We start from the raw sequence: 12,103 nt of genomic DNA on the forward strand, positions 1-12,103 counted from the left end.
CCCGTTGCTGTGGCCCCGGCACCAGACGTGTCCCCTCCTCGCACACTTTATTCTGTACAAAGCCAGATTGTCACCCAAAGAGGGACGTGCAATGCCCAGCACCAGTGCTGCTGTGGGGCAGGATCCGGCCGGGGCCCCGCGGGGCTCAGCACGGCCCCTCTGCAGCCTGGGGGTCACCCCAGGGATGGGGGGTGATGGCCTTGGCCGGAGGGGCTGTGCTGGTGTCCCTATGTCCCCTGGCAGCACCGTGCTGGGTCTGGGGGCTGCCCAGGGCTCCGGGGGTGCAGGGGTGACCCCTGCCCGCACTGGGGGGACCCCGGCCCTGGAACCTGCTGTGACACCCATGGGACACCTCGTCATGGTCCTGTCCCCATCCTGCCCTGTCAGCCGGCTCGAGTGAGGGGCAGGACCCCCGGGAGGGAGGAGAGACGGGCCAGGAACAGCACCCATGGGTGCCCCCCACCCTCACCCAGGGCTGCTGCGGGGTGGGGGCTCCTGGGGATGGGGACTCTGGGATGGGGATTCTGGGATGGGGGGCTCTGGGCATGGGGGACTCTGGGCATGGGGGGCTCCGGGCATGGAGACTCTGGGGTTGGGGGTCTCTGGGGATGGGGGCTCTGGGATGGGGGCTCTGGGGATGGGGGCTCTGGGATGGGGGTGCTCCTGAGAGGGACGGGGTGCTCCTGGGGATGGGGATCTCTGGAGGGCAGGGGTGGGGGCACAAGGGTGCAGTGGGGGGCCGGGCACCCTCACGGGCCGGTGCCAGGGGCTGCATATCCCCGTCCTGCCAGGCCACAGGGGTGACAGCTCTGCCAGGTGACAGCAGCACTCCTGGGGTGTCGCTGTGCCAGGAGAGCGGGAGCCTGGAGGGGACAGGGACAGGAGAGGGGACAGGGACAGGGAGGGGATGGAGCAGGAGCGGGGTGCAGGACCCCGGCCTTTCCTCTGCCCCCCGTGCTTGGGGATGGTTCCCCATCCCCTGGCACCCACCAGCACCCGGTCCCTGTGTCACCGCAGGGTTGTGAGCGGTACCCGGGGGGACAGGGGAACGGAACAGCATCCTCTCCGGGGAGGACGGGGCCCCCAAAGGCTCCCCAGCCTCAGGCCTGTGAAGGGACCCCAACGGGAAGGTGTGGGGGGCTGCCCTGTGCCCCCACCCTGGCTGGGGGGCTGGAGCAGGGTTCCCCCACCCCATCCATGCAGGACTCCCACCCATGGAACTGCGCTGCCCTGGGTGGGCACGGGAGGGGGCTGGGAGTGAGGGGGCGCAGTGGGGTACAATGGGGCACAGCGGGGTGCTGTGGGGCACAGAGGGGTGCTGTGGGGCACAGAGGGGTACAACGGGGCACAGAGGGTTGTTGTGGGGCACAGAGGGGTGCTGTGGGGCACAGGGGGGTGCTGTGGGGCACAGAGGGGTACAACGGGGCACAGAGGGGTGCTGTGGGGCACAGTGGGGTACAACGGGGTACAGGGGGGTGCTGTGGGGCACAGTGGGGTGCTGTGGGGCACAGAGGGGTACAAGGGGGCACAGAGGGGTGCTGTGGGGCACGGTGGGGCGCAGCAGGCTCGCCAGCCCTGGCCGCGCGTGCCGCGGCAGCTGCCGGGCTGCTGAGTCAGGGGAGCGTGGCCGGGGCTGTTGCACAAGGCGCCGGCGCTGCTGCGGTCAGCAGGATCCCCGCTGCCCCTTGGACCCGCCACCGCCAGCCCCGGCCGGATGGGCCACCACAGGCCACCACGGGCCACCATGGGCCACTGGCTCCCCGGCCCGCGGCCACAGTGCTCTCTGCTCCATGGGGCTCCGGTTGGTGACAGCGCAGGGGCCCCTCCGCGGGGACACTCCCATGGTCCCCAAGTCCCTGGTGGGGTCCCTGGGCCCCCCGAACAGTGCAGAGGGAGCTCAGGCACATCTGAGTCTGGAAGTGCTTTAGTGGGGGGTTCCGCAGGGGGCGCGGGGCCAGGCAGTCCGCTGCAGCCGCCCCCCCTCACCCGTAGCTGTGGGGGCTGTTGGGGTTCATGGGGGACGAGTCTTGGCGCCCCGACTGGCCCATGAGCTGCCAGAGGCGGTGGCTCAGGTTCTGCACCTGGCAGGTGCCCAGCACGCAGCCCACCCGCAGCAGCTGCGGCCGCCCCAGCGCGTGCCGGCGGCCCCGCGGGTGCTGGGGGGCCACGGGGGCACCGGGCTGGGGGGCGAACGGGGGTTCCCGGCGTAGCGGGAGCTTCGGGTGGTGCCGCGGGATGAGTTTCGGGTGGTGCCGCGGGATGAGTTTCGGGTGGTGCCGCGGGATGAGCAGTCTGTGCCGGGGGGCCAGGCGGGTGCCGTGCCGGGGGGAGAACGGGGGCTCATGGCGCGGGCCGAGCTTCGGGCTGTGCCGCGGGAGCGGGGGCCCGTGCCGAGGGCTGAGCTTTGGTCTGTGCCGAGGGCTGAGCTTCGGGAGCCGCGGTTTGTGCCGAAGGCCCGAGGGTCTGCGTGGAGGGAGCAGTGGGCCGTGCCGCGGGCCGGCGGGCTGTGCCGGGGCGGGGGGCCGCGGTCCTGGCTGGTCCCCGAGGAGCGAGGCCGGCGAGGGTCTCCGGTCCGGGGGCTCCCTGCAAGAGAGCGGCAGCGCGGTGGGCGGGAGCGCCGGGGCGGCGGGCAGAGCCGCGGGCAGCGGGAGCGCCGGGGCGGCGGGCAGAGCCGCGGGCAGCGGGAGCGCCGGGGCGGCGGGCAGAGCCGCAGCACCGCGGGCAGGGCGGCCGCGCCACGGAGGGTACAGGGCAGGCGGCCGTGCCGTGGCGGGGGTGCCATGGTGGGCCAGGCAGGGACCCCCCAGCCCAGCCACAGGCCGGGGCGCCTCGCTGCCCCCCCGGCCGCTCTGCCCAGGCCCTGCCCTGCCAAGCTGGGAGGAGGAGGTGGCAGCCAAGGACGGGGAGCTGCTACCTGCAGCCGCACACGTACTCCGCGCTCCGGCGTCGCGCCGCGGTGGCAGGGCCAGCAGGAGCCGCTGCCACGGGCAGGGCTGCAGCCACAGCCCCGCCAGCAGGGTGGGACCCCCCCCGGTCCCGCCATGGGCTCCCCATGCCCCTCATGGCACCGTGTGACCATGGCTGCTCACCCCCCACAACCACAGGCACTGCCATGGGGGTCCCCAAGCTCCCAGAGGGCTGACCCTGCTGTCCCCTCCCCGGGGTGCACAAACGGGGACACCCCGGTGCTGCCGGCTCCAGTACAGCCCAGCTTGGCCTCACCCCTGGAGGAACCGGTGACCCTGCACTGGCAGGGGGACCCGCCGCGGTGTCACCCGCAGCCGCCCTGGGTCACTGCCCGGCAGGAATCGGCAGTGCCCGGTGGCGGCGGAAGTGGAACGTGGCTTTGGGGTGGCACGTGGCCCAGGTAGCGCTGCCCACGACCCTCCTGCTGCCCGCACCGGCCCTGCCTGCGCACCGGCACGTACGGCAGCACCCGCGCCAGCCCCCGCGTGCCCCGGGTTGCACACGCAGCCCCAACTCACACCGCACCGACCCCCTGCCCCCCATTGCCACCGCCCGGGGGGGCCGGAGGGCTCGTCCTGGCATGACACAGCTGGGTGGAGGCCAGATGCCGCTTGGCCACCAGCCACGGGAGCGGGGACAGAGGCCAAATTCCTCCAGCCCTGCAGAGACGGGAAGCACCGGGGGGGCCGGCGAGCGCCTGCTGCCCCTTCCCGTCCCGGGACGTGTTTACAGGAGGCGGCCGGTGCCCGGAAACACCGGCAGCCGTGGCCCACGGGACTTTCCTGGCCGGCTCGGTGCCAGCTCCGGTGCTCCAGCCCTGCCAGCCACCCCCACCAAAGGGCCCCCGTGCGCATCCCGCGGTTCAGATGCCGGTCTGGAGTTCCCCTCCCTCCCGCGCTTGGCTCCTGCCCCGGCTTGGCCCCGGCTGCCCCGGCACCGCGTGCGCCCGCGCCGGCCGAGCTCCCGGCACATCCGGCTGCGCGTGGGGTCCCACGGGATCGCTGCCGCTCCGGGGCTTCAGGAGCATCGCCAGACCCGCCACAGGGCACCCACCGACCCCGGCGCTGCTGCTGGCTGCGCTGGCACCAGCACCTCCCGGCAGCCCCCCCGTGGTTCCCACACAGCTCTGCCCACCCCGTTCCCACGGCCGTTGCGCTGGCACCGAGCCGGCACCCACGCTCCCTGGCTACGGGCACCCGCGCCTGGGCCCCGGGCACCTGTCCAGGGGGTCCAGCCCAAGAGCCCCCCAAAGCAGCACAGAGCTCCCCCCTGGGATCCCCATGTCTCAAGCCCCGGTCCCAGGGACCCCCATGGCCCAGCCCATGGCAGACATGCCATGGCCATGCCGTCCCACAGACATGGCAGCAGCCACACAGCCCGTGCCCGCTGTTGGGTGCCGCAGTCCGTCTGTCCATCCCTGCGGCGGGACGTGGCCCCACGCGCGGCCCAGGCACGGCCCCCTCCCGCACCCCCGGGAGCCGCCGCGCACGGCGCCGGGCAGGAGCCGCTGCAGATCCCTCCGGAGCCAGACACGGGCTTCCCCCAGCGCTGGCACAGCCCAAACCCGCTCCACAAGCAGCAACACGCACACCCGCACGCACAGCCGCACACACCCGCAGAGCCTGTGCGTGCACACCCGCACGCGCGCACACCCGCGCGCACACCTGCACAGCCGTGCACGCACACAAACCCGCGGGATGTTCGGTCCCAACCCAAGGCTCCTCTCGCCGCAGGAGGCCCAGGCAGGAGAGCCGGGGGACCCTGGCCCCCCGCAGCCCCCACAGCCCCTCGCCCTGCACAGACACCCGGCACACACACACCGGGGGTTCCGGCACACGCGTCCTCTCCATCACGACGTGAACCGAGAGCTCACCCACCCCTTGCACAACCGCACACCTGCCCACCCTGTGCACACACAGGTCCGGGCCCTGCCCCCTCCCAAACCCGCAGACCACCCTGGCACGCTGCATGCCCACCGCCCTGGCCGCATCCTGCCCCCTCCCAGCACCGCTCCCCCGTCCCCAGCGGAATGCAGGGTGTCAGGGACCCATCACCCTGTTCTCAACACCTTGTCCCCCTGGGTCCCCACAGTGCTGCAGGGACAGGGTGGGGGTCCGGGTGGGAGGGGGTGCTCAGGGAACCCCACACCCTCCATGCAGCTCCCGGAGCACCCACCTGTCCCCATTCCCCGGAGCATTGTCACCCGAGGGAACCTGCCCAGAACCTGCCACCAGTGCAAGGGGCTTCAGTGCGGGGCCGTGTCCCCTCCAGTCGTGCGGCCAGCAGGACACAGGGACACGCTGCCAGGCTGGGCCCTGCCTGAACCCCGCGGGACCACGGGAGAGCAGCCAGGGCTGCGCAGCAGTGGGACAGACGGACACGGGGCGTCCCAGCAGAGCCTGGGGCAGGAGTCAGCCCTCGGGCAGGGCCGGGCAGGGGGCACGGAGCCCCTTCGGGGACAGGGGCCGGGCTCAGGGCAGCTCGGGGCAGCCGGGCCCCATCGGAGGGTCCAGGGCTGTGTCCCGGGCAGGGGCGCGGAGCTGCCTGGCACTGGGGAGCAGGCAGGGGGGCACAGAGCCACCCCACACATGGGTGTGGGCAAGGGGTTTCAGATCTACCTCATACATGGGTGTGGGCAGGGGGTCTCGGATCTGCCCTATACACGGGTGTGGGCAGGGGGGCTCAGACCTGCCCCATACACGGGTGTGGGCAGGGGGTCTCAGATCTACCTCATACACGGGTGTGGGCAGGGGGTCTCGGATCTACCCCATACACGGGTATGGGCAGGGGGTCTCAGATCTGCCCCATACACGGGTATGGGCAGGGGGTCTCAGATCTGCCCCATACATGGATGCGGCCATGGGGTCTCAGATCTACTCCATACCCGGGTGTGGGCAAGGAGTCTCGGACCTGCCCCATACAGGGGTGTGGGCAGGGGGTCTCGGAGCACAGGGGTGCGGGGTCCCGGGGGTCAGGGCGCGGGCTCACCTGCGCTTGGGCGCGCGGCCGTCGGGCAGGGGCAGGCAGGCGGGCAGCTCCAGCAGACACAGCACCAAGCTGATGCAACCCAGCGCCGGGGCTCTCATGGCGGGGCCGGGACAGCGGCTGCGGGGAGAAGAGTCGGGCTCGGGGCTGGGCTGGGCTCCAGCACGCCCGGTGCCCCCGGTGCCCCACCCCGTCCCGCAGCCCGGGGGGCGGTGCGGGGTCCCCGGGGGTCCCGGCTGTACCTGCGCTGGCTCCGACTCCGCTCGGTGCCCGCTTGGCGCTGCCGCTCCCCGCCCCGGCCCAGGTTAAATATCGCCGGGCCCGGCGCGGCGGGCGAGGAGGAGCCGAGCGGCGCGGGAGGAGCCACGGGCGGGGGCAGCCCCGCACCGGCCCCGCACACTCCCCGGGGCCCGCTTCCCGGCCCCGCCGCTCCCGCAGCGCTGCGGAGCAGGGCCGGGATGGGACTGGGGAGGGGTCCGGGGGGCTGGGATGGGACAGAGGAGGGGTCCGGGGGTACCGAGATGGGACTGGGAAGAGGTCCGGGGGTACCGGGATGGGACTGGGGAGGGATTGGAGAGCTGTCCAGGGGGCTGGGCTGGGGTGGGCTGGGGAACCCCTCTGGAGGGAACAAGATGGAGCTTGGGGAGCCATGCAGAGCATGTGAGGTGGGGTTGATGCGGGGGTGGGGCACCCCCAGGCCCCCCGCCAGCCCCTCCTCAGCACCAGCTGCGGCAGCGGGCCCACGGCAGGCAGCGCTGGCCCCTGCCAGGCCCCACGAGCCGTCCTGTGCCACGTCGAGTTGCGCTCAGCCCTGCCGAGCCCTGCGGGGTGCCCCCTGCCCAGCTTCGGGGCGCAGAGCCCATCCCCAGGGGCTCCCCGACACCCCTCATCCCACACCCTGCCTCCCACTGCCATGCTGGGGAGCTCGGGGGGGGGACAGAGCCCCCCAGCTCCACTCGCTGCTCCTCATGCTTGGGTGGCAAATCCAGGCTGGAGGGCCAAGGCCGCATCCTGCCTCCCTTCCCCGGGCTGCGGGAAACCCAGTGCAGCCCAGTAGCTCCAGTTCAGCCAGCCCCTCCAGCCCCACGATGGCTGGGAGCCCTGTCCCCTGGGGGGCAGCACCCTGCCAGCCCCCGGCGCTGCAGCCGGCGGCGCTGGAGCTGCTCGCCGGGACGTGTGTCTGCTCGCACCTTCTCCCGGGGCTAAGTCAGGTTAATGTTTTTAAATATCACATGGGGCCTTCTAAAACAATTAAGGAATGCGATCCGCAGAGCTCAGACCAGTCCTGGCGCTCCCCTGCCGGGAAGCGGCTCGCTGGAACCGGGGCGGTGCGGAGCCACTGCTGGGGGCTCCTGGGGCGCTGCTCCCCGAGCCGGGCGGCCAGAGCTCAGCAGGGGAGGGGTCCCCACCAACCTCCCTCTCTGGGTTCCCGCCTCCTGCTCTGGGGTGGGGTCTGGGTGTCCCCGGTGCCCAAGCTGCTGGGACAGGGCGAGGAGCCCCCACCACCCCAGCACGTCCGGGATGGGGTCCAGGCACCAGGGCGGGGGTGCCCGCACCTCCTCCCCTGCCGCTCCCCCCACTGCAGCCTCCCCAGGCCGAGGGGCCGGGGGCCTCCGCATGCTCCAAATCGCTGGGATTCTTCCGCATTATCAGGACACAAAGGCTTCAAACACCCGGTTCTCGTGCAGGGGGATTTGCGGCAGCACCTGATCGTGGGGTGACTGGGACGGGGTGGGGGGCGGCAGGGACAGCCCCCCTGAGCAGGGCTGCGGGTCCAGCCCTGGCCCGAAGCGGCACAGCCTTTCCCCAGCACTGTGGCCCCCGCTTCCCCACGCATGTCCCGGGGGGAATTTCTGCGGCGTGTCGGGCTCTTCCGCTTGTTTGTTGCTGGATTATCCCAGCAAGAGAGAAACCCGGCATGAAAACAACACGGCAGAGCCGCGGGCAGGGGCACACGGGGCTGAGCACTTGGCGTGGCCCTGGCACGGCACGTGTTGCCGTTGGGAGCAACGCACCGAACCCCTGCCCAGAGCTCATGGCCACCGGGGCACCCCCGTGGGCCGCTTCCCGGTGGGATGTCACCCTGCGGTCCCCGGGCTGAGTCCTGGCACGGCTCCGTCACGGTGCCGGTACTCAGCCATTGCCGTGCTGTGCCGTGCGGGGTCCGGGCTGGGGCTCACCCCAGGCCTGCCCGGGACCCTGTGCGGGTCCCCATCCAGCGCAGTGCCAGCCACTGCCACCCTGGGGACAAACCCGGGTCACCGGACTCAGCAGCACCGGCACAAGCCTGTGTGGCAGGAGGGGGCTCTGCCTAATTAGCGTTCGTTTACCGCAGGTTCTGAGGGGGGAGCAGCCCTCGCTGGCCCATCACCCCTCCCCACACAGGCAGGACAGGAACGGGAGGCCGGGGCTCAGCGGGGACCCCCGGCAGTCTCGGGTCTGCAGCTCCAGGCGCTGATGCGGAGCAGAGAAGCAGCAGCAGAGGGTCTCTCCACCAGCCCCTGCCCAGGCTGAGCCCCCGCGGCCCTGCAGCAAGGGCGGAACCGGGACCCCTGCCCTGCTCGGGAATCACCGCTGCTGGGCTCCGGGAAAGCTCCGGGTCCTGCTCCACCGCCCGCAGCCCTCCCGGCAGCGCCCACCGCCGCGGCGGCAACCGGGCGGCCGGGGCCGCGCCACCGCCGACCCGCACCGGGAGCTGCCGCCACCCCGGCAACTCTGGGGACAGGCAGCTCTCGCCCGCTCCCTCTGCTCCTAAGGGGCAGTCTGGCTTCCAGCCGTGGGAATCAATCGCTACGTTTCAATTAGCTTAATTGCCTCCTGGCTGAGGCCCCGGGGGAGGGTGGGGGCTGAGCGCAGCGGCTGCGGCCCCGCTCCGCTCTCCCGCTGGCCAGAAAGCGGGACCGGGAAAAGGAAAAGGAGCGGGGTGCGCTGCGGCCCCGGCACGGCCCACGGGCATCGCCGGGAGGGGTGGGGGGACAGGCAGAGCGAGGTCCCTGCCCAGCGCTCCCCGGGCAGGGGCCGCACACTGAGGGGCCGGTGACCGGTTCCCAAGTCCCCCTGGGGCCCTCACGGCCGTGTCCCGTGGGCACCCCCAGTTCTCCAGGGCAGCAGCATTGTGTGGGGGCTGGCAGAGCGTGGAGCGATGGGGGCTGCCCGGGGTGGGAGGTCTGAGCCGCAGAGCCCGTTCCCGGGCCACGGCCACGCGTGACGCGGGGGAGCAGGAGGGTAAACGCTTTTCCCGCAGCTGCCGGGCCGGGAGCGACGGGTGCGCGAACGGGCAGCACCTGCCCCGGCCACGCCACCCGGGCGCCGATTCACGCGGGGCTTCTCCTGGTCCCCCCCTGGGTGCTGCGTTGCCCCCACGGCACGGCCTCCCCCTCCCCACAGCAGAGCCCCCCACCATGGCGAACTCCCCAGCGCACCGCCCCCCCGCACGGTGGCTGAGCCCCCACGGGAGGCAGCGGAGCGGAGCTGTGCGGGCGCGGGGGGATGCGCTGGGGGGGCCGCCGGGGAATCTCCCGCCGAGCAGGGAATTTGGAGAGTTGTCCCCAGCAGCCCCATGGCCGCCCGCCAGCGGCTCTGCCGGGGAGGGGACCGGCGAACGCCTCCCCGAAACCCGGCCGCGTCGCCCGGCGCAAACAGAGATGCCCCGGGGTGAGGGCTCTACCCGCCCACAGAGCCGAACGCCCCCGTGCACCCCGAAAGCTCGTGTCACCGTCCACAGCGTCGCAGCCCCGCTCCCGGCTCCGTTCCCACGCCCTGCCTGCTCCGCTGCCTGCGCCCTGCCCGCCCCTGCCTGCAACCGCACTCCGGGGGCTGCGGGGCCGAGCATGGCCGGGACCCCCGGCCCATCAGTCCCCCCGCAATGGGGCTGGGGAGATGCTGAGGCCCCGAGGGCGCGGGGGGTGCCCGGCCCCGAGGTACCCGCGGCTGCTGTGTCCCCGCAGCGTTTCCAGAGCGCTCCGTGCCCGGCACGGACAGGGACACACGGGGCTGCTTTCCCGCTGCCTGGGGGGCGCAGCGGGTGCCCTGTCACCCGTGTCCCGCCCCGGACAGCAGCCGCAGCTCCCCCGGCCTGGCTCCCCCCGCTGCTCGGGGCTGGGAACGGCAGAACCGGGGCACCCGGACATCCAAACCCGCCACCGCCCCGCTCTTCCCGCGGGGGTTAAACCCAAACGAAGGGTTTGTGAGCTGGCAGCTGACAAGGGGGTGCAGGGCAGAGGCCCCTCTTGTGCCAGAGCCTCCCTGCCCCACTGCTCACCGAGCCGGGGCCGCAGGGTGTGAAGGGGTGCGGGGGTCCGCGGGCGGCCCGGGGCGGGGGGGCGGCCGGAGGAGCGCGGGGTGCTGGGGGCGGGCGAGGCCGTCAGGCTGGATCCCTGCTGGGGTCTGCGGGGGTGCTGGGGGGACGCTGCTCGTACACGGTGCGGGCCCCGGGGCAGCTCTGCGGCAGGAAAACGGCGGCGGAGCATCCCTAGGGTCCCCAGCATCCCCACCATACCCAGCGTTCCCAGCATCACCAATATGCCCAGTATCCCCAGCATCCCGAATTTCCCCAGCATCCCCAGGGTCCCCAGCATTCTCTGTGTCCCCACAGAAGGGACCAGCCCTGGGGACAGCAGGGAGAGGGGCACAAAGCACTGTCGGTGAGACGAGAGCCGGCCGTGGGATGTGGGGCAGGGAGTGGTGGGATGCTCGCCTGGGTGCTGGGGGGTCCCACTGCGCGTGGGCTCAGTGATGTGGCACAGGCTCTGGCCAAGGCCGTGAGCAGCAGGTTGCTGGGGGCTGTGGACAGATCCATCCCCTCCCTGCCCTGCTCCTGGCTATGTGGTTCCCTGTGGGGGGCTGTGGGGGACAGTTCTGGGACCCAGATCCCCAGGCAGGTGTGCAGCCTGGGACCCCCTGCCCTCCACCACAGGGATGGGGACCCAAGCACAACCCCTGTCACCTGCTCCAGGTGGGGCTGGGACTCCCTCCAGCAGCAGTGGCCATGGGACCACAGGGAGCCCATGGCAATGTGGCACTCATGGGTGCAGCGGGGCTGGGGACACACAGCATGGTGGTGGGGCACGGGCCTGGCATCACCCACACCACGGTGGTCCCGCCGCTGAGTGTGCCCCCTGTAGGATCTGATCAAAGGCGGGTGGCTTGGGGTGTCGGCGTGGGGAGCTGTGGGTCTGGCCCTGCCCCGGGGACCTGGGGCTGTGGCCGTCCCTTGGGACACCGCAGGCAGGGACCAGGGGCTGTGGCCATCTCTGGGGACACCATGGGCAGGGAGCCAGGGCTGTGGCTGTTGCTGGGGCCACCTCAGACAGCCTGTGCAGGGCAAGATGCACCCCACACACATCTCACCCTCTGGTGCTGCCACGGCAGCTCAGGCTGGTTTTCCCGTCCCCACCCTCTGGCACGGCTCTGGCCCCATGTCCCTGCTGTCACCCTCTGCAGGGAGCTTCCTGCTGCCTGGCTCCAGGACAGTCCCCAGGTTGCCACGCTGCCAGCGGCGAGACAGCCACCTCGGCACATCCCCTGACCCCATGTCACTGTCCCACAGGATTGTACCTGGAGCCTCATCCCTATCAGGTTTGGCCTGACCTGTGTCCCCTCCTTGTGTGGCGGCTGCTGCAGGGGTGACCTCGCTGCCCTGGGCTGGGTCTGGGCTGGGATCCGGCTGTGGCTGCAGCACCAGGTGCCCGCCGGCCCCGCAGCCCCGGCAGAGCCGGCAGGAGCAGGAGGATTTCCCCATGGTGACACCACCTTCCACGTGGGGACACAGGGACGCAGGGATGCAGGGACAGGGGATGGGCACCCTGGTGCCAGACCCACAGCCGACCCTGTGGATCACCGGGAGGCCACCATGAGCACGGCGGTGTTGGAGCCCTGGAGCTGGGAGATCCAGCGCCAGCCCTGGAAAGAGGCCGAGGGCTGAGCAACACCAGCACGACCCACAGCATGGGTGCACTGAGCTGGGTGGCACGGGGACACCTGTGATTTTGGTGCCATGGGGCACCCACTGCCCTGGCATCGTGATACCCCCGTGTCCTCACGCTGTGGGATGGTGGCGCTGTCCCGGGTGGGGTCCGTGCAGCAGCATGGTGCTGTCCAGTGTGGGGGAACCGTTCCCATCATGGCACAGCTCAGGGCAGGCAGCACCCCA

The 12,103-nt window shown here is 72.1% G+C and overlaps 1 protein-coding gene across 1 annotated transcript; it reads right to left on the bottom strand.

The window, feature by feature from the left end:
• Positions 1 to 1,917: 1,917 nt before the first annotated feature.
• Positions 1,918 to 6,273, bottom strand: ADM2 (adrenomedullin 2). Its single transcript, XM_082066535.1, has 3 exons — positions 6,195 to 6,273; positions 5,956 to 6,072; positions 1,918 to 2,583 (listed from the first exon to the last, which is right to left on the bottom strand). Exons 2-3 carry the CDS (start codon positions 6,051 to 6,053, stop codon positions 1,983 to 1,985), a joined length of 699 nt encoding a protein of 232 aa, XP_081922661.1. The 5' UTR covers positions 6,054 to 6,072; positions 6,195 to 6,273; the 3' UTR covers positions 1,918 to 1,982.
• Between the last annotated feature and the right edge of the window lie 5,830 nt (positions 6,274 to 12,103).

The sequence above is a fragment of the Streptopelia decaocto genome (assembly GCF_964273445.1).
Source record: "Streptopelia decaocto genome assembly, chromosome: 1".
In the NCBI taxonomy this organism is placed as follows: Eukaryota; Metazoa; Chordata; class Aves; order Columbiformes; family Columbidae; genus Streptopelia; species Streptopelia decaocto.

Excerpts from the sequence above, each read along its gene's own strand:
- ADM2 (XM_082066535.1), bottom strand. The coding sequence starts at position 6,053 with ATGAGAGCCCCGGCGCTGGGTTGCATCAGCTTGGTGCTGTGTCTGCTG. Across the intron at positions 2,584-5,955 it reads GGCCGCGCGCCCAAGCGCAG|GGAGCCCCCGGACCGGAGAC; the intron begins GTGAGCCCGCGC and ends GCTCTCTTGCAG.